This window comes from Hyla sarda, chromosome 1, assembly GCF_029499605.1.
Source record: "Hyla sarda isolate aHylSar1 chromosome 1, aHylSar1.hap1, whole genome shotgun sequence".
In the NCBI taxonomy this organism is placed as follows: Eukaryota; Metazoa; Chordata; class Amphibia; order Anura; family Hylidae; genus Hyla; species Hyla sarda.
In genome coordinates, this window is record NC_079189.1 from 437,145,425 (window position 1) to 437,166,925 (window position 21,501).

The 21,501-nt window shown below is 41.5% G+C and overlaps 1 protein-coding gene across 1 annotated transcript in view; it reads left to right on the top strand.

The window, feature by feature from the left end:
- The window catches only part of PI4KA (phosphatidylinositol 4-kinase alpha), a 145,449-nt gene that overhangs the window by 20,900 nt on the left and 103,048 nt on the right, over positions 1-21,501 (top strand). The window contains exons 6-18 of the mRNA XM_056531869.1: positions 164-423; positions 1,824-1,890; positions 6,855-7,003; positions 8,640-8,705; positions 9,280-9,376; positions 10,921-11,112; positions 11,705-11,805; positions 11,910-12,039; positions 13,574-13,703; positions 17,032-17,127; positions 17,498-17,681; positions 19,075-19,178; positions 19,269-19,437. Coding sequence (XP_056387844.1) covers positions 164-423; positions 1,824-1,890; positions 6,855-7,003; positions 8,640-8,705; positions 9,280-9,376; positions 10,921-11,112; positions 11,705-11,805; positions 11,910-12,039; positions 13,574-13,703; positions 17,032-17,127; positions 17,498-17,681; positions 19,075-19,178; positions 19,269-19,437 — 1,745 coding nt within the window. The remainder of the gene's footprint in view (positions 1-163; positions 424-1,823; positions 1,891-6,854; positions 7,004-8,639; positions 8,706-9,279; positions 9,377-10,920; positions 11,113-11,704; positions 11,806-11,909; positions 12,040-13,573; positions 13,704-17,031; positions 17,128-17,497; positions 17,682-19,074; positions 19,179-19,268; positions 19,438-21,501) is intronic.

Here is a 21,501-nt window from a genome sequence, read left to right on the forward strand (position 1 = left end):
TATTAACAAATTTTTTTTTGCTACACGTTGGTATCATGTATGAAAAGTACATTGAGAAGCTGTTAAGGACCGCAAACAGTTATATATTTTGTCTATGCTGAACCTTATTTTTTTCCCTTTTCTTTTATGATGTAAATGAATAAATCTCTCATGGTTCCTGCAGAATACCTGTGCAAGTATGCAGTGCCCTGTTTAATTGGTATATCTCGAGCATTTGGAAGATATAGCAACACTGAAGAATCGCTTCTTTCCAAGTTGTTTCCCAAGATCTCGCCTCAATCTTTGAAAGCTCCAGAAGAGCTGGATGGGATCCGCAGACGCTCCTTCAATGATTTCCGATCTATTCTTCCAAATTCATTCCTCAATGTATGTCAAGGGGACTCACTGAAGAGGAAGACAAGCAGTGTATCTAGTGGATCACAGGTAAATGTGTTGTGATTTTTTATTTATATATATAAATATATATAATATATATAAATATATATAAATATAAATATATATAATATATAAATATATAAATATAAATATATATAAATATAAATATATATAATATAATATAAAATATACCTTGCGGTCAGTAAATTGAAACACTTATGGGGAGATTTATCAAAACCTGTCCATAGGAAAAGTTGCCCATAAGAACCAATCAGATTGCGTCTTTCAGTTTTCCGAGGCCTTGTTAAAAATGAAAGCAGCAATCTGATTGGTTGCCATGGGCAACTCAGCAACTTTTCTTCTGGACAGGTTTTGATAAATCTCCCCCTTATTGTTTACTCTAGAGGCTGAAAACCTGTCCAAGGTTGTTATAGAGAGAGCTCTGCTGCACCTTATGAACAGTAAACATACCAGTTGGATACGACCAAGACAAGTTTTAAGCCTTTGGGTGTAAACAAATATTTAATTTAATTGACAGTAATCAGAGATTCAGAAAATCATGTGGAATTATATCACAGTGGGGGAATAAATAGAAACTTTAATAACAACACCTGTCTGGTTTTGCCCATAGTAACCATCAGAGCTCAGTTTTCATTATACCATAGCTCGTTAGGAAATTAAATCTGAACTGTGATTGGTTGTTATGGGCAATTCCCCCAATATTATTAAAAAAAATGCATAATTTTTTATGTTATAATGATTAGACTCTAAAAATGTAAAACTGGCAATCCAGTTTAAAAGGACCTTGTCACTATTTTCATGCTGTGCGAACACATGTAGCGTGAGACACTGATGACTTCTTTATCACAACTATCTATAATTCACTCTGAACAGATGCGCCATTTCTGAGTAATCACAGTTGTATCCTCAACCTCATTCTGTGGTGGTCGCCCTGGCTTTCATTGCCAGGTTTTTCCCTTTACGTAAATAAGGAGAACTGTGTCAATCTGGGTTGGGGACTGCCTCAATGACTCAGTGCCTTGTTTTCACCCAAAAATTCAACTATATGACTATTCTAAATGTCAAGGTGGTTTAGAGTAAATTATAGATAGTTGAGCCAGTCTGTGTGTTTCATGCTGCATGTGGTTCCTTCAGCAGGAAACTAGTGATAGGTTCCTTTTAAATGATAAGTGATACAGAAATCTCTCAACTGTTATTAAAATGATGTTAATAATGTGTTTGGGGCCCCTTTAAACAGTTTTTCAAGCCTGTATAACCCCTTTTAGGGTCTATTCACACACATACAGTATCCTGTGCATACTTAATGCTGCATCTTTTGAAGCTGCAGATTTACATTAAAATCTGCAGCCTCAAATATGCAGCATAAAATAAGTGCAGCTGTACGTGTGAATACATCCTTAAACTGTTGTCTTGTTGATTCATCACAGGTTAGCCCAGATCGTGTTGTTCCACTGCCTGGATCTCCTGCAGGATCTAACATCCAGTATTTTGAAGGTAATTAAGCAGAACTGTCTTTATTGATTTTTAGAACCTTTAGTACTGGAATATCACTGTTCCCTAGCTTCACCTGTATTGATTGTTCATACAAGGAAAAATATCATTTGATCCTCTCTGATTTTGTACATTTGCCCACTGACCAAGAAATTTAGTCTATTATTTTAATAGTAGGCTCATTTGGACAGTGAGAGACAGAATAACAACAAGAAAATCCAGAAATACACTTCAGAGAAGTCATGAATTGATTTGCTTTTTACATAGTAAAATAAATATTTGACCCCTTTGCAAAACATTACTTAGTACTTGGTGGCAAAACTCGTGTTAATAATAACAGAGGTCAGATGTTTCTTGTAGTTGGCCACCAGGTTCCCATACACATCAGAAGCAATTCTTGTCACACTCCTCTTCAGATCCTCTTTAAGTCATTAAAGGGGTACTCCGGTGGGGAAAATATTTCTAGCCAACTGGTGCCAAAAAGTTAAACAGATTTGTAAATTCCTTCTATATAAAAATCTTAATCCTACCAGTACTTTTCAGCTGCTGTATACTACAGAGGAAGTTGAGCTGTTCTTTTCAGTCTGACCACAGTGCTCTCTGCTGACACCTCTGTCCATGTCAGGAACTGTCCAGAGGAGGATATGTTTTCTATGGGGATTGTTTCCTCCTCTGGACAGTTCCTGACATGGATAGAGGTGTCAGACAGAAAATAACTATACAACTTCCTCTAGATCATACAGCAGCTGATTAAGGAATTAAGATGTTTAAATAGAAGCTACCGTATTTACAAATCTGTTTAACTATTTGGTACCACCAGTTAATTAATAAAAAAAAAATATATATATTATTTCCACCTGAGTACCCCTTGAAGGTTCTGAGGCTGATGTTTGTCAATTCGATCCGTAAACTCCCTCCACAGATTATGGTTCAGAGGCTGGCTAATCCACTCTAAGGGGGAGATTTATCAAAACCTGTCCAGAGGAAAAGTTGCCCAGTTGCCCATAGAAACGAATCATCTCCCTTCTCTCATTTTTAACAAGGCCTTTGCAAAATAAAAGAAGCATTCTGATGTGTTGCTATGGGCAACTTTTCTTTTGCACAGGTTTTGATAAATCTCCCCCTAAGACATTTAATGTACTACTTCTTGATCCACTCCTCCTACTTCTTGATTTACCCTGCTTTTGTGGTGTACATTTGTCTCACATGCTGTGTTAAGACTTTGCATTGCGACTTTTACTAAGTCATAATTTCAGTTGAAATCATGCAGTGGTCAGGAATTCATGAAATGCGACTTTTCAGTTTGTCGCATCTTTTGTGGCAACTGCGCTCAGTTAGGCGCAACTATACACCAGCCCTGACTACTTGGCTTACAAAACTGACTGTTGACAGCATTATGCAACATAAAAATTCGCAGAGGAATCACCATACAAAGTAGAGTACTGAAGTACTGATCAGCACCAGATTTATCACATGCCCTGAGAGATCAAATATTTTTTTCCCTTCATGTTCACATAAATTCATGACTGTGCTTATTTCTGGTTGTTGGAGAACATTTTTTTTTTTTCCAGAATCACAATTTTGATGGCCTATTCTTAGGATAGGCCTGCAGCATCAGATTGATGGAGGCCTAAAGTTTAGCAGGCTCACTGATGAGCTGTTTGAAGGGACTTTGGCACTTGGATGAGCATTGTGGTCTCTTCATTGTTTACAATGATCACTGTGCATACACCTAGCAGTGACTGTGTAGAGGGTCGCATTTTCGTCCCATTTGTCCTGAACGGCAGGGGTGCGGAAAATTGCACCTCAGTTATGATATTGATTGGCCATCCATAGGACAAGCAATCAATACTGTGATACTGGAAAACCCATTTAAACCTAAAAATGTTAGATCACATGTGTAACTGTAGGATGAAGCTAAACCGTTTTCAGTGGAAACAAGCGTAATACTGAAAGCATCTAGGCATATAACTGAAGTAAAATATGTAAAAAAAAAACTTCTGAATTAATAAGCCAAGGTATTTTTAAACTTTTTATTTTATTTGTTAAACTGAAATGTTGTTTTAACTCCTTTAGGACAAAGGATGTACAGGTATGCCCTTATGTCATGGTACTTAAAGGAAATCTTCAGCGAAAAAAACGTATCCCCTATCCACGGGATAGGGGATAAGTGTCTGATCGTGGGACCCCCCCTCAATCTCCTGCACTGGGGCCCCTGTGAATAGGGGATATGTTTTTTTTTCCGCTGCAGATGTCCTTTAAGGACCAAGGGCGTACCTGCACGCCCTGGTCTTGTTATCGGGGTTTAAAGCACACTCAAGAGCTAAGCACGCTTCATACCTGGTGGGTGTCAGTTGCTATCAGCAGCCAGGGCCCGCGGTTAATGCCGGGCATCGCCGATCGGACCATTGCTCTGAATTTACCCTTAGACACCGCAATCAAAGTTGATCGCAGTGTCCAAAATGCGGGGTTAACAGTGCCGTTAGCTCAGGACAGCTTATTGGGACAGCTGCTTGAATTTGCGGATCCCAGTCCGGTGAGACGACAGTGGGAGGGCCCTTACCTGCCACCTTGCCATTCCATTGGTGCACTGAAGCTTTGGCCAGGCTCTGCAGGCTAGAGCAGCAGAGCACAGAAGCACCGATAAAGCTCAGCATTGAACAGTATATGCAACCGTAAGATTTCATGTTAGAGCCCCCTATCAGGACAGAAAAAAACAGCGTGTTAGGAAAAAAAAATGTTAAAGGGGTACTCCCCTGGGGGAAAAAAAAATTATATATATATATTCTGTTTTAAATCAACTGGTGCCAGAAAGTTAAACAGATTTGAAAATTACTTCTATTTAAAAAATCTTAATCCTTCCAGTACTGATCAGCTGCTATATGCTCCACAGGAAGTTCTTTTCTTTTTGAATTTCCTTTGTCTTACCACAGTGCTCTCTGCTGACACTTCTGTCCATTTTAGAAAGCCCCCAAAATTTACAAGATGGCGTTTGTTTGTTTTTTCTATTTCACCCCACAAATATATATAATGTACAAAAAAGAAAGTTGCAACAGCACTCTTGGTCAAAAAATGGAGGCTCTTAGCGCACTTTTTGATCAAATGGGGGTGGATGGGGGGACACATTTTGATCAAAAAGTGCGATAAGAGCCTCCATTTTTTGACCGAGTGCTGTTGCAACTTTCCTTTTTGTACATTTTGTATTTGCCACAGCAGCGGGCACCTGTGTATTAGGTTGTTGTGCTGGCTATTTTTCCTTTTTGTTTTTAATATATATATATATATAGATATATATATATATATATATATATATATATATACCGTATTTATCGGGGTATACCACGCACCGGCCTATAACAAGCACCCTCATTTTACCAAGGATATTTGGGTATTTTTACCCAAATATCCATGATAAAATGAGGGTGCGTGTGTGCACGTGTATACCCCGATATACCCCCAGGAAAGGCAGGGGGAGAGAGGCCGTCGCTGCCCGCTTCTCTCCCCCTGCCTTTCCTGGGGTCTAGAGCGCTGCTGTCGGCCCTTTTCACCCCCTGGTTATCGGCGCCGCTGCCCGTTCTGTCCCCCTGACTATCGGTGCCGGCGCCGATAGCCAGGGGGAGAGAAGGGGCAGCGGCACCCATTGCCGGCGCCGCTGCCCCGTTGCCTCCCCCCATCCCCGGTGGCATAATTACCTGAGTCGGGTCCGCGCTGCTCCGCTGCTCCAGGCCTCCGTCGTGCGTCCCCAGCGTCGTTGCTATGCACGGCGCGGCGCTCTGACGTCATGCGCCGCGCCGTTCAGCGCATAGCAACGACGGAGGCCTGGAGCAGCGGAGCAGCGCGGACCCGACTCAGGTAATTATGCCACCGGGGATGGGGGGAGGCAACGGGGCAGCGGCGCCTGCAATGGGTGCCGCTGCCCCTTCTCTCCCCCTGGCTGTCGGCACCGATAGTCAGGGGGACAGAACGGGCAGCGGCGCCGATAACCAGGGGGTGAAAAGGGCCGACAGCAGCGCTCTAGACCCCAGGAAAGGCAGGGGGAGAGAAGCGGGCAGCGACGGCCTCTCTCCCCCTGCCTTTCCTGGGGGTGTATCGGCGTATAACACGCACACAGACTTTAGGCTAAAAATTTTAGCCTAAAAAGTGCGTGTTATACGCCGATAAATATGGTGTATATATATATATATATAATATATATAATATTTTGTTTCATTGTAGGTGTAAAATTGAAAGCGTTATGATTTTTAGAAGGTGACAAGGAAAAAATTAAAGTACAAAAACAAAAATTGGCCTGGTCCTTAAGGCCAAAATGGGCTTGGTCCTTAAAGGGTTAAGGAATGTAGGCTATGTTTACACTTAGTGAGTAAAGATCATTATTACAGCTCATTCTACATATTTTTGAAAAATAATTCCACTCAGGAATTTCCCTGAGGAAAATTCGGGGCATCAGCCTTCCATTGATTTCAATGGGATTCTGCTGCACCTTTCACACTAGCCAAGCCAAGCTAGGACCGCTCAGAAATGCGTTGTCTCCATAGAGGGCAAGCGAGTGGATTCCACTGAAAGACTAAACATGTTTATTCTTTTGGAGGAGTATGGGATCAGTAATTTCCATGGTGGAACATCCGCTGTGGAAATTTCGGATCCCATACTCCGCCAAAAGAATAAACTTGTACATTCTTTTAGTGAAATCCACTCAGGTATACATTGCCCTCTGGGAACATCGCAGTTCCGAGCAGTCCTAGAGCTTGCTTGTTCTACCATTGCCTGCTGCCCACTGAGTATTCTCTGGAATTTCTTCAGGCGGAGATTCCATATTGTGAATAGGCCCTTAAGGTACCCAAAGAGCAAAATGGTTATGTAAAAACTTCAGTTACTTATCCATGTTTGTTGCCTTCAGACTGTGCTATTTTTTGTTTCTAAAAATATTATATACAGATGTGACTGTCCTTTATTTACTGTCCCCACAGGATCCTATTTGCCAGATGGGAGTGCTGTAGATCCGGATTATTACCTCACCACCATCAGCTCTAGCTTCTCGGTCTCCCCGCTATTTATTGGCGTCAACAATAAAGAGTTTGATATCCCCCAAGAAACTTTACGTCAACTACTGTGCATGGTATAGGGTCATGATCTTTGCTTAAAAGAAAACTGTCAGAATAGTCACCCGCACAAACCAGTGGTACTGCCTGGTAGTACTGGTGACGCTGAGAAAAACTATGCTTACAATGTCTGATAATCACTATTCACTGCCTCCCTCTCCTCCCTGCTCTGTAATCGCGTTTACTGCGCAAGTGCAGCCCCCTGGCTACACCCGGAAAATGCGATTTACAGGAGGGGGAGAGGCGGAATGAGGCAGTGAATAGTGATTAGCTGGGCCGAGAGCTGAGGAAGCAGCGCTGACGTTACAGTGCCCAAAGGCTGAATCATAACCCCGCCCATGCCACTTACTGCTAATTTGCATATTCAGAAAGAAGGCGATATTGGACGAACGGAGCAACAGATCCAGGCATTGTTTTTCTCAGCATCACCCACACTACCAGGCAATACCACTGGTTTGTGCAGGTGACTATTCTGACAGTTTTCCTTTAACATATGTAGACTGTTCTTTTCATGCCACTGTTATGTTCTCTTCCTTATAGCAGACTGAAAAAAAAGCTCATGTCTTGTTTTACTCCATTGCTTTTATTTTGTTTGTTTTTTTGCCTTTGTATGGATATTTATTTGAAGGGAAACTGACAGCTGGTTCACCTGCTCTAAACTTAATATACAAGGTCATAGTGGGGGTAAACTAGATTAAAACAATGTATCACTTACCCCGATCTTTGGTCCCATGTTAGAGTTATAGCCCCAATTGCTAATACCGTCCTTTGAGCAGGGGCGACGGGATACGGCTTTCTGAGTTTTCCTGCCTCCTTCTTCTGTGCACAGATAAGCCCCCCCCCCCACCTCTTGAATATGCAAAGGTCTTCACTCTTTCGCTCTAATGGTGTGAGAGCCTGTGACCTGTCTGATTTTCTAGCAGAGCGCAGATGCCACTCTCTTGCTACATCCGATTTGTAGGGAGGAAGCAGCACCTGCACACTGCTAGAATAGTGCTCACATGGGTATATACTCTCACCTCATTAAGACAAGAGAGTAAAGACTTCTGCATATTCAAGAGGTGGGGGGCTTATCTATGCACGGAGCATGGAGGCAGAGAAGATTGGAAATCTGGCTCCCACCTCCTTTGGACAAAATTAGCATATTAGCAATGGCGGTTCTAATTCTGACTGGACATCTGATCGTGGTAAGTTATACATAATTTTAGCCTGGTTTACCCAATCCTGTGTGTTGGGTTTAGTACGAATTAACCTGGTGTCTGTTTCCCTTTAACTATAGGGGAGCCAAGCCAGTTGCATATATATGAATAAATGTACAATCCCTACTGCTAGCTGGTACGGTCCTAATCTTTACTCATATCTGTCAAACATCTATTGTGGATTATTTATTGAGGATGCATTTTCAGAGAGAATAGTTTGCTCTTCTCAATTGCTTCTCTACTCGTCTAAATCATGTGTTTAACTGCAGCCATGTTTTAGATGTGTAATGTTCCTGAATGTAGTGTTCAGGATATTTTCCAGGTGGTATTGGTGTAGTTGTATTTTGGTTCAGTTTTTTTGTATAATAATCTGTACTTACTAGATGCGAAATTTTGGGTGGAAATGTCTTTTCGCTGTAAAGACTTTTCACCTTTTTTTCCCCCCACTTTGCAGGTGAAGCAAATTGTTGCAGATCCAGTTTTGAGCTCATTAGATTCTCTCATCACTGAAGTTATAGAGGTAATGTTACTAAGTATGTAGATTACTGTATCCTCTATCTAAATCCTAAACATCTAAATGCAAAATACACAGATCCTCTTGTGAAAATGTTCTCTTTATAGGAAAGGAAACGGACTAATAGGTTAACAGAAAAACAAGCGATATTTTTGAGGTTTTAAAGTCATCCATTTCCTTCTTTTATTGTAAAAATCCACTGATCTCATAATAGTCCCTGTTTTATGAAGCTTTTATTGTGAAACAGATAGAAAAAGTTTATAAAGACAAATTCAGTTATTTATAGATTCCAAAACCTGTTTTATGCAAAGTAGATTTCTTTCTGGTACCACCTATTGGCACTATCCTCAGATCCCCTTGGGTTAGTGTTTTCCGAACAGTGTGCCATCAGTGGTTGAAAAACAGCTGAATGAAAACTTTATGGAAAACACTATCTTAGTTCCATGTCTTAGCACCCTGCTCTGTACTGACAAGACACAATAAAACTTAAAAAAGCTGTACAGATAGGTAGCTCTTCCTTCTGAACGAGTTTCTGGCTTGACCAATAATTTTCATTATTACTTTTATTTACTGATTTTAGGTGAATCCCAGCGCTGATCTTTTCTATAAAACATTCAGCGATCCTCTCTACGTAGCAATGTTTAAGATGCTCAGAGATACAATGTATAATATGAAAGGTAAGTTTCTGTAAATTGTGGGGGGGAGGGGGGGCCTTGCTGATTTTCTTTAGTACAGTTGCTGGTAGAGGCGATATAAAGGTTCCATCTTGCTTTATCTTTTAAAGGGGTTGTCAAAACAGCCCCTGAGAATGATGATGTGACCTTCACAGCCATGACTGGCATCAGTGGTCACATGTTATCATTGGCATCACTGCTCAGTAGGGCTGCACGATTTGGGGAAAATGTCAAATTGCAGTTATGGAGGTAAATATTGCGATAAAATAAACAAATGGTGAAGAGGAGTGCTATCAGACAGGAGAGAGCACAGAAGAGTCCTATCAGACGTGAGAGAGCACAGAGGAGTCCTATCAGACGTGAGAGAGCACAGAGGAGTCCTATCAGACGTGAGAGAGCACAGAGGAGTGCTATCAGACGTGAGAGAGCACAGAGGAGTGCTATCTGACGGGAGAGAGTACAGAGGAGTACTATCAGACAGGAGAGAGCACAGAGGAGTGCTATCGGACAGGAGAGAGCACAGAGGAGTGCAATCGGACAGGAGAGAGGACAGAGGAGTCCTATCCTACCAGAGTTCATGTGTACGGAGCCCCGGCTCTCCTTGAGAATGGCATGTCACAACCCCTGCCAAAAGCAGGGGGCCACCACGCCCCCTTCGTGTGTATATATATACACACAGTGGGGCAAAAATGTATTTAGTCAGCCACCAGTTGTGCAAGTTCTCCCACTTAAAAAGATGAGAGACCTGTAATTTTCATCATAGGTATAAATCCACTATGAGAGACATAATGAGAAAACAATTCCATAAAATCCCATTGTCTGATTTTTAAAGAATGTATTTGCAAATTATGGGGGAAAAGAAGTATTTGGTCAATAACAAAAGTTCATCTCAATACTTTGTTATATACCCTTTATTGGCAATAACAGAGATCAAACGTTTTCTGTAAGTCTTCACAAGGTTTTTACACACTGTTGCTGGTATTTTGGCACATTCCTCCATGCAGATCTCCTCTAGAGCAGTGATGTTTTGGGGCTGTCGCTGGGCAACACGGACTTTCAACTCCCTCCAAAGGTTTTCTATGGGGTTAAGATCTGGAGACTGGCTAGGCCACTCAAGGATCTTGAAATGCTTCTTACAAAGCCACTCCTTCATTGCCCGGGCAGTGTGTTTCGGATCATTGTCATGCTGAAAGACCAAGCCATTTCATCTTCAATGCCCTTTCTGATGGAAGGAGGTTTTCACTCAAAATCTCACTCTGGGGGAAAGCCTGGGCTCTGTACAGGAGATCGCGGGGGGGCCCAAAGGTCAGACCCCCCGCAATCTAAAAATATTCCCCTATCCTGTGGGGGGAATAAGTTTTTCACCACAAGACTTCTTTAACACTAACCAAGGTATTTAAAGAGTCTACCAAATAATATTGTTAAATATCTCTTATGACTGCAAGAATGCAAATAGGGCATATTACAAAAATGTTTTGGCCCTCAAGGCCACAACTGTCTTATTTTTCAAGGAGTTAACACTTTTTTTATGCAACTTTACCTTATAGATCTCCAGACCTCCTTTGTAAAGGAGATCCATGACTTTGTATTAGAACAGTTTAACAGCAGCCAGTCTGAGTTGCAGAAGATATTGCATGATGTGGATAGACTACACAATGAACTAAGTCCTTTGAAGCTGAGATGTCAGGCTAATGCGGCTTGTGTGGACCTCATGGTTTGGGCTGTGAAGGATGAGCAAGGTAAAAAACGATATTGCCATTTACTATTTACATTTTTAAAGAAACTGGGCAATGTGAAGCCTGTTGTACTGTTATACTACTTCAAAGGTGGCACAACTAATTTAAGGGGGCAGTTACTTTTCTACCTTAGATAACGGATAGGCTACCTTTTGCTCTGCAACTGTTGTGGACCATATCTCCTATGATGCTCTTACAGCCAAAATCCTCCGAAAGCATCATGGAAGATGTAGTCCAAAACATCTGCAGTGCCGTAGGTTGCCCATGCCTGCCCAAGATGATGGTGGAGAGTCATCAATACCTTTGTTGAGGAAATGTTGCCCATAGCAACAAATCAGATTGCTTCTTTCATTTTTCAGAGGCCTTTTCAAAAATGAGATGTGATCTTGGTTGCTATGGGCAACTGATAAACTTTTCCTCTGCACAAATTTTCATGAATCTCCTACTTTTATCTTGGATTAGTGTTCCTTATATAAATGGTAATAATTCAACAGTTGTGTTACCCCAGGTTCCTGTTATTTTCCAATAAACCACATTTGTTCTCTTTCTGAAACATCACCTACTTATTTAGAGGCCTGTTTTGTCCACAATATAGGTGCAGAAAATCTATGCATTAAACTGTCTGAAAAGCTGCAGTCAAAGACATCTAGCAAAGTTATAATAGCCCACATGCCTCTCCTGATCTGCTGCTTACAGGTGAGCTTCTTTTATATAGTATTGTTTCCACTCCCAATGAAAGAAATGTGGAAATCAAGATCATATAGTTCCCTAATGTTTTATTTTGTTTCTCTTTGTTCAAGGGGCTGGGTCGTCTCTGTGAGCGCTTTCCTGTGGTAGTTCACTCTGTAACTCCATCTCTTCGGGATTTTCTGGTCATACCTTCTCCAGTGTTAGTAAAGCTCTATAAATATCACAGCCAATATCATTCAGGTAGGCTTAAGTTATTCTCCTGTGTGGGAACATGGCTTCAGTAAGGCAAAGTGCGTATCCTTGTTAGTTTTGTTTGTCAATGAAAACTGTTGAGAGTTCATATCTTGCACATTTTTATGTGAATACCTTTCTAATAATGCCTCTGCGGAGACAGAGGGTGAGGAGTCTCATCACCACATTTGAACGAGGGATAGATCAGTGACATAGATCTTCTGTAGAGTAGTCTTTCCCAACCTTCTTAGCCTTGGGGCACCCCTGGTGAAAATAGTTTACTTTAGGGTACCCCTACCAATTTGTCTAAAGCCAAAAAATGGCTAAAACAAGTAAATCACAACATTTACCTTTTTAGGCTGAAACCCAGCAGTAAATACAGTGTAGCCAGCAGCTCGCCTTGAGTAGGCCGATTGTGTCTAAAGACATCGCTGCTCTGTAATGCTTCTCCTACTGGCCTTGTGCTAGTCTCTGGCAGCCATCTCACTAGTGGGCAGCTTTTTCTTTGCGGACAAGATTTCTAACAAAGCTAACCTCCCCCAGTAGTAATCACTTTCAGGGCTCACAGCTAATCCACTCTCAACAGTAATCACATTTAGGGGCTCATATATCATTTACCCCCTAGCAGTAATCACATTCACTGCTTACGTCTCATTCCCCCAGTAGAGATTACTCTCAGAGCTATCCTCTCATTCTTCCTCCAGCAGTAATCACTTTTAGACCCCTAATATACCCCCCTTTTTTTTTTTTTTTTTTACCAGTATTTACTTTATGGTATCTCCTATCCCACCCCTGCAAACAGTAATGGCTTTCAGTAATATCCTATCTCCCCTTCAATCATTTGTCACTTTCAGTCATGAGAGACCCTTTCTCTCAAGCGGTAATATTCTCATGTTCATGTAACTGACAAGGGTTGAGAATCGGGATTTTATTTTAGTCTGTCTCCTTGTTAGAAGTATTTCCCTGTTTGATCTTCCAAACAGAAGAGCAGTGTGAAAAGGCATCTGGTAGGACACAGCACACATAAGATACAAAATTTGTACGCAACAAGCAGTATGAGTAGGGGAGATGTATAATTATACGTAATCACTGTAAGGACTTATCAACTATATCCCTGCTCTCCCGTTCACCTGGATGGATTAGGAATTATCCATTCAACAGCAATGTGTGCATGGGGGCCCTGCAGTGGAACAAGGAGAGTGGAGCTGGGTAGGGGAGGGGGTCTAAGAGCTGCAATCTGATAGGTGATGACGAAATCCTGTAGTTCACAGGAAGTGAACCCCACAGTACAGACCACATGGAAGTATGTAATTTTGTGGTGGTTACAGCTGAAATCTAATACAGCTGAGCTGGAATGAAACAAATGACACTAAAGGAATATTGCTGTTAAATTAAAAAAAAACAGACTTTTCTAGGGTATTGGGGCAATCTAAGAGTGGAGCTACTTTTTCTAGACAAAACAAATGAACTGTATCTGCTTGATATTAAGATTTAGTATGTTTTCATAATAATATAGTATTCATAATATAAATGTTATTTACAGGACCTAATGACATTAAAATCAGCATCACAAATGAGCACTCTGAATCAACAATGAACGTTATACATGGTAAGAAGAGTCAGCCCTCCATGTACGAGCAGCTGCGAGACATTGCCATTGAGAACATCTGCAGGTATTTTTGTATGTCAGTCTTAAGAATAGTATCTGAAACGTAGAGATCTTTTAAAGCAATTAAACCCCTTAAGGACATAGCCCATTTTGACCTTAAGGACATAGCCATTTTTTACAAATCTGACCACCTTCACTTTATGCATTAATAACTCTGGGATGCTTTTACTTATGAATTTGATTAAGAGATTGTGTTTTTATTTTTGTGTGACATATTCTACTTTAATATAGTGCTAAATTTTTGTCCATACTTGCATAATTTCTTGGTGAAAAACCTCAAAGATTTCATAAAAATCTTGAAAATTTAGCATTTTTCTAACTTTGAAACTCTCTGCTTGTAAGGAAAATGGACATCCCAAATGAATTAAATATTCATTCACATATACAATATGTCTACTTTATGTTGGCATCATAAAGTTGACATGTTGTTTCTTTTTGAAGACATTAGAGAGCTTCAAAGTTTAGCATCAATTTTCCAAATTTTCACGAAAAATTCTAAATCTTAATATTTCAGGGGCCAGTTCAGTTTGAAGTGGATTTGAGGGACCTTTCTGTGAGAAATCCGCCATAAATGACCCCATTATAAAAACTGCACCCTCAAAGTATTCAAAATGACATTCAGAAAGCTTGATAACCCTTTAGGTGTTTCACAGGAATAGCAGCAATGTGGAAGAGAAAACTCAAAATCTAACTTTTTTGCAGTAACATGTTCTTGTAGCCCCATAATTTTTTTTCATTTTTACAAAAAAGTGCTGATCAGTAATAATTCACTGATCAGCAATCAGCGCAATCTGCAGATGGGGGACAGTCTGGCCGCACAGTGTAGAATAGTCGCTGGTGGAACGGACCCCATACGCCGCCCAAAAAGCTAGAGGCAGGCAGCAGACCAGTGGTCGCCAAGGTGTGGCCCTCCAGATGTTGCAAAACTACAACTCCCAGCATGCTCAGACTGTCTGGGCATGCTGGGAGTTGTAGTTTTGCAATTGTAAGGGGGAAGCACTCACCTGCCGCATCACTGCCGCTGGACCTCCGGACACCCGCTGCTCCTGCCTCCGGACACCCGACGCACACCTCCCAATCCCATCGCACATGCACACCCGATCACTGATCGGGTTAATGAAATGGGGTCCCGGGGTGTCAGGTGGGAGTGGTCTCCCGCCGGACACCCTGTGATTTTAGCTAATTAACCCGATCAGCGCCGCTGGAGCGCATATTTAATGAACGCTGCATATATACGTCAGAATGCGTGAAGGTATCTCATCTGCCCTATATATACGGCGTTCTGTGGGAAAGGGTTAAGATTAATGCCTAGTAAGCTGGTCGAATATCCAGAGAAGAGAAACAAACATTTTGTTATGTGTAGTTTATCGCATCTTATATTCCCGTCTACCAATGCTTGACTGACTTGAAGGCATGTCAATAGACTCCTAAATGTAGATGTGGCGGTAAGTTATGTTTTTTAGTAGGTTATGATTCTCTCATAATCTTTCACCATTGCCTTTTAGATAAAGGTTTCCAGCCTGTCACAGAGAAAGCAGGGATTGCCTCAGGGATTGTCTCGACAAGATATAGTCTATAATGACTTTTAGACATCACAGGGGGGAGGGCACCTGTTCTGGACCCCATTGTAATACAATCATGGCCGTAAATTTTGGCACCCCTGAAATTTATCAAGAAAATTTAAGTATTTCTTACAGAAAAGGATTGCATTAAAACATGTTTTGCTATACACATGTTTATTCCCTTTGTGTGTATTGAAACTAAACCAAAAAAAGGGAGGAAAAAAAGCAAATTGGACATAATGTCTCACCAAACTCCAAAAATGGGCTGGAAAACAGTTGCTTCCTATAACCATCAATAAGCTTCTTACACCTCTCAGCCGGAATGTTGGACCATTCTTCCTTTGCAAACTGCTCCAGGTCTCTCTTATTGGAAGGGCCTTTTTTCCAAAAGCAATTTTAAGATCTCTCCACAGGTGTTCAATGGGATTTAGATCTGGACTCATTGCTGCCACTTCAGAACTCTCCAGCGCTTTGTTGCCATCCATTTCTGGGTGCTTTTTGATGTTTGTTTGGGGTCATTGCCCTGCTGGAAGCCCCAAGATCTCGGACCCAAACCCATCTTTCTGATACTGGGCTGTACAGTGTGACCCTAAAATCAGTTGGTAATCCTCAGATTTCATGATGCCTTGTCAAGGCCCCCAGTGCCAGAGGCAGCAAAACCACCCCAAAACATCAAGTTCCTCCCACCATATTTCACTGTAGGTACTGTGTTCTTTTCTTTGTAGGCCTCATTCCGTTTTTGGTTAACAGTAGAATGATGTGCTTTACCAAATCTTTCCACAAGACTTTTTCCCAGAAGGATTTTGGCTTATTCAAGTTCATTTTGGCAAAATGTAGTCTTGCTTTTTTATGTCTCTGTGTCAGCAGTGCGGTCCTCCTGGGTCTCCTGCCATAGCGTTTCATTTCATATAAATGTTGACGGATAGTTTGCACTAACAGTGATGCTCCCTGAGCCTGCAGGACAGCTTGAATATCTTTGGAACTTGTTTGCTTATCCCCCATCCGGACTATCCTGCATTGACACCTTTCATCATTTTTTCTCTTCCATCCACACCCAGGGAGATTAGCTACAGTGCCATGGGTTGCAAACTTCTTGATAATGTTGTGCACTGTGGACAAAGGCAAATCTAGATCTCTGGAGATGGACTTGTAACCTTGAGATTGTTGATATTTTTCCACAATTTTGGTTCTCAAGTCCTCAGACAGTTTTCTCCTCCTCTTTCTGTTGTCCATGCTTAGTGTGGCACACACAGACACACAATGCAAAGACTAAGTGAACTTCTCTCCTTTTTATCTTCTTTCAGGTGTGATTTTTATATTGCCCACACCTGTTACTTGCCCCAGGTGAGTTTAAAGGAGCATCACATGCTTGAAGCAATCTTATTTTTCCACAATTTTGAAAGGGTGCCAACAATTTTTGGAGTTTGGTGTGACATTATGTCCAATTAGCTTTTTTTCCCTCCTTTTTTGGTTTAGGTCCAATACACACAAAGGGAATAAACATGTGTATAGCAAAACATGTGTTACTGCAATCCTTTTCTGCGACTGTAACTTAAGCAGATAGAGCATCTTCCAATCTGGCAGATACATTTTCTCTATATTGGCTTTTGCAGGAAAAATGTAGCCATAACATTCTCTAGCATTATCTGCTGATCAGCATTGCAGCTTTTGTATGTGTTCAGTATAAAAGGGGAAAACAATCATCTGTAAATGGCTGCTGTTTACAGCAGTGTAAACGTGGTTTCTTATTTTTCTCATTCTTCCTTTTAGGTGTCTGAAGGCAGGATTAACTATTGATCCAGTTATTGTAGAAGCCTTCCTTGCCAGTTTATCCAATCGCCTTTATATATCACAGGAGAATGATAAGTATGTTGTGCTGGTTAATGAAAAAAGCTATGTAAATTACTGATCATTTAAGGGATATTCTAAAAAGAAGGGGGGAAGGGGGAAGATTTATCAAAATCTGTCCAGAGGAAAAGTTGCTGAGTTGCCCATAGCAACCAATCAGATTGCTTCTTTCACTTTTTAAAAGGCCTCTGAAAAATGAAAGGAGCGATCTGATTGGTTGCTATGGGCAACTCAGCAACTTTTCCTCTGGACAGGTTTTGATAAATCTCCCCCCTAGATGTTTTTAAGGTTTCAAATCTAACAAAAACAGATATGAATGTTGTTTTGTAGAATCATGCTGCTACAGTTATGAAGACCTTTGATATGGTCCATTCCTTCTCTTTTTCAGAGAGGCACATTTGATTCCTGATCACACAATTCGGGCATTGGGTCATATTGCTGTTGCCTTGAGGGATACACCGAAGGTGATGGAGCCAATTCTTCAGATTCTTCAACAAAAGTTTTGTCAACCACCATCACAGTTAGATGTGCTTATCATAGACCAGCTGGGCTGCATGGTGATAACCGGCAATGTAAGTAACTTTATTTCCTTATGAGTTGACGTCACCTCTACAAATAATTGCATTTGACCACTTGCCAAAAACAAGGGTTAGTTCAGAGGATTTCCATATCACAATGGACTTAAGTTTTACCAGGAAGGATGCTTTATCATTAAGTTTTTTAAAAATATTTATAGGATGAGTCTTGGGGATCATGAACGTGTACAGATCCATATGCATTCATTGTGCTGGATCTAGGCTTCTCAAAAGAGGAATAAAAGCAGAGGTATACAATACACACTGAAAAGGATTCTTAACAGTGTGACTGGACATGGATATAAAGTGGAACTCACCGCCAGTTCACCCACCCAATACACAGGGTTATTACCAGCTGTGTCAGCCTCCATTGCTAATAGTCGGCTTTGTACAGTGGGTTTTTCTGGACCACGGATCCAGGTCAGTGATTCCTCGCAATCTGTGTCACTTGCATTAAAACCCTGTGTATTGGGTTTATTTAGTACGGGTGAACAAGCTGTCAGTTTCCTTTTAACAGAATTTTATGAAGTTAGAGGACATGCCTACACAATAAACCACATACTTACACTAGTGGGAGAGAGTTCCACTTACAAAATAATTTCTCATGGTGCAGAAACCATTGTCTATATAGCTAAAATTTATTAAAAAGCTGCTAAGATTGGCAGCAGATTGACCTATCTATGATCTGTATAACTTGTGTATGTTGATAATCCTGTCACACAATCCCCTTTACCAAAGAAACAACATACACTTGGCTCAATTTGTCATAAGATCATAATAATTTTGAATAGTTGAATACCATTTTGTTCTGGTGCTGATGTAATATCTTAATATTCCTATAAAATGAGGACCGTTCAGATTCTGTCTGTCCTCATGAGAGTAGCATAAACGGGCAGACAGGTTCTCTACCAAAAACACAGGATTTTAGTCCTAAAAACAACATAGGATGAAATGCCTGGAACTAAGGGGGAGATCAGTAATCAGACCAATCAGATTTTTCAATCAGAGGCTTTTTAATAAATAAATAAAAGAAGCGATCTGGTTGCTATAGTCAACTGCTCCCCTTTTCCTCTGCAAACACTTTGATAAATTCTAGGTACTAGGTATTTGTAAATCTGTTTTTTGGGGGAATACTACAAGAACGTCACTGTAACAATGGAATCATAGACCATGTATATGGACTGGCACATCCTGGGCCTTGAGCATAACTATTTTCATTAGGCAATTGTTAGTGACTGTTAACTCTCAATAACTTCTGTTTTCTTGTGCTACCTCCATCTGCAGTGATGGAGAAATCTGATGGCCATAAATAAAATAAAATTTTTTATGTATTTTGGGATCGTGTCTGGGTAGTTTAAAGTTTTTAAGATATTTGGTCTTTTCTTTGCAGCAATATATTTACCAGGAGGTGTGGAATCTATTCCAACAAATAAGTGTAAAGGCCAGTTCAGTTGTATATTCTGCCACAAAGGATTACAAAGACCATGGATACAGGTATCTTTCGCTTGTTTTTTCAGCGCAGTTTATTTAACATGTTATTTATTTTAGTGGCCATTCACCTACTTCTCTTCCTTCTTTTGGCAGACATTGCTCACTAGCAGTCATCAATGCACTTGCAAACATTGCAGTGAACATCCAAGGAGAACAGCTAGTAGATGAGCTGCTGATGAACCTACTGGAGCTGTTTGTGCAGCTGGGTCTAGAGGGGAAGCGAGCCAGTGAGAGAGCCAGTGAAAAAGGGCCAGCACTCAAGGTAAGACCTCTGCGTAAGTGTAGCGTGGAACCATCAGAATAAGGTATTATCAATGACAGCATTCCTGTCCCGCACTTACGTTTTTTTTTTGCGGGGGATGGGGGACCGCCATTCTTAAATGGGCACAGTCACCAACTTTATTTTTTGATATGTTGTAGTACGTATGTACTACAACATATCTCTAATATACATTTTTTTTTTTTTCATTAAAAAGGTTTAATTTATATTTAAAAACCGGCCACTAGGGGTCACCCTCCTAGTGGCCGGCTGGAGTGGCAATCAGTCCTTTTTCAGTTAGGCTGCACTCGCTCCCTGCCTGTCAATCAGACAGGCGGGAGCGAGCGCATTGGCTCCCCGGCCACTGGCTGGGAGGCCACTCCTCCCGCACATCGCCGTCGCCGCCGCTGTTCCTGCACGCCCGCTGCCGGACTCTGCAGTAACTGCAAGTGTAATGAGGGAACGGGGTATGCGGGGCGGGGTGGGGGTGGGGGGTTTGGAGCGAACGGGCTAGTGCCGCAGCGCCGCTTGTAACTAACTAATAGTTTATCTGCACAGGGTGCCTCCAGCTGTTTCAATACTACAACTCCCAGCATGCCCTGACAGCCAATAGATGTCAGGGCAAGCTGGGAGTTGTAGTGGTGAAACAGCTGGAGGCACCCTGTGTAGATGAACTAAGGGCGGAAGTCCCCCCAGCAGGCATCAGTGACGTGGTGCCTGCTGGGGAAGTCTAAGTTAATATCCGTGTTGGCGCTCTTTTCTGAAGCTCTGTCACAGAGTCTGCTCCTGGCAGAAAAAGTGAGGCTGGATGGTCCTTTGCATAACAGATCCTATTGACATGAATGAAGTCCTTCTGGTTTCCCCCCTGGTGTTTGCGGTTTTGCAGGATTTGAGTAGAAAAGGTGATCTGCAGAATTTTTTTGTAATCGGTAAGTAAAAAAAAAGAGTTGGTACCACAGCTCGCAGCGTCCGGAAGTTTATTACTCCGAACGCTGTGTGCGGGCTTCCGTGTTCGAGGCCGCCCCCTCATGACGTCACGCCCACCCCCTCAAGGAAAGTCTATGGGAAGGGGGCATGACAGCGTTCGCGCCCCCTTCCCATAGACTTTTGTTGAGGGGGCGGGCGTGACATCACGTGGGGGTGGGCGTGACGTCACGAGGGGGCGGCCTCGAACACGGAAGCCCGCACACAGCGTTCGGAGTAATAAACTCCGGACGCTGCGAGCGGAGCTCCAGAAGGCAAGGCAGTGGAGAACCCCTTTAATGGATTCTGCAAGAACTCCAACGCTGGTGTAAACCTTAGCACCATAACATGTTGTGGTACCAACTCTTTTTTTTTTTTTTTTGACTTACCGATTACTAATAATCCTAAACATGTGCTTATTCTAATAAAATAACATTGAACATGGAGTGCTACTGACTTTCTGTTGCTTTAAGCACTGACCCAATCTCTATGGTGTGCAGAGTCAGATAAACATACAATATTATTATTTATGTGACATTCTTTGACTTTTTGTGCTAGTACAAGTTTAATAACCCAGTACACCCCTCCAACTTTTTTTGTCCTGTGGTCCACAGTCTGAGAACAGCTGTGGATCAGATTACAGGTACAGTACTGTATTTTTTCTTATGCTGGCACCATAGCTTTACCTACAACCAGTAAACATTCAAAGTTTGAGAAGTGGTGTTTACTGCGGATGTCTAGTATTAAGCACATTGGTAGTTGCTGAACTCTTTCATATTCCCTTCCTTATACCTCCCAGAGATCTGATTTTGGTAATATCTGCATAAAAAGTATTTTGTATTAAAGGGATTGTCCAATGAAAATTATCGTTTTTAATTATAAGCCAGTGTGGCTGTCTCCCATCTCTGGTGATCAGATGTTCTCCTCCAGAGAAGTAGCTTCTGGCCATTTCATAGGCGATGGTGGACATCAATGCATATATATTCTATGCACGGGCATATGGATGGATGGATGGATAGATGGATGATACCGCTGGTTATAAAAATAAAGTTGTCGCTACGGGTTCTGTTCACTGGGCTATCAATAGAAAATCTTTGCTCCTAA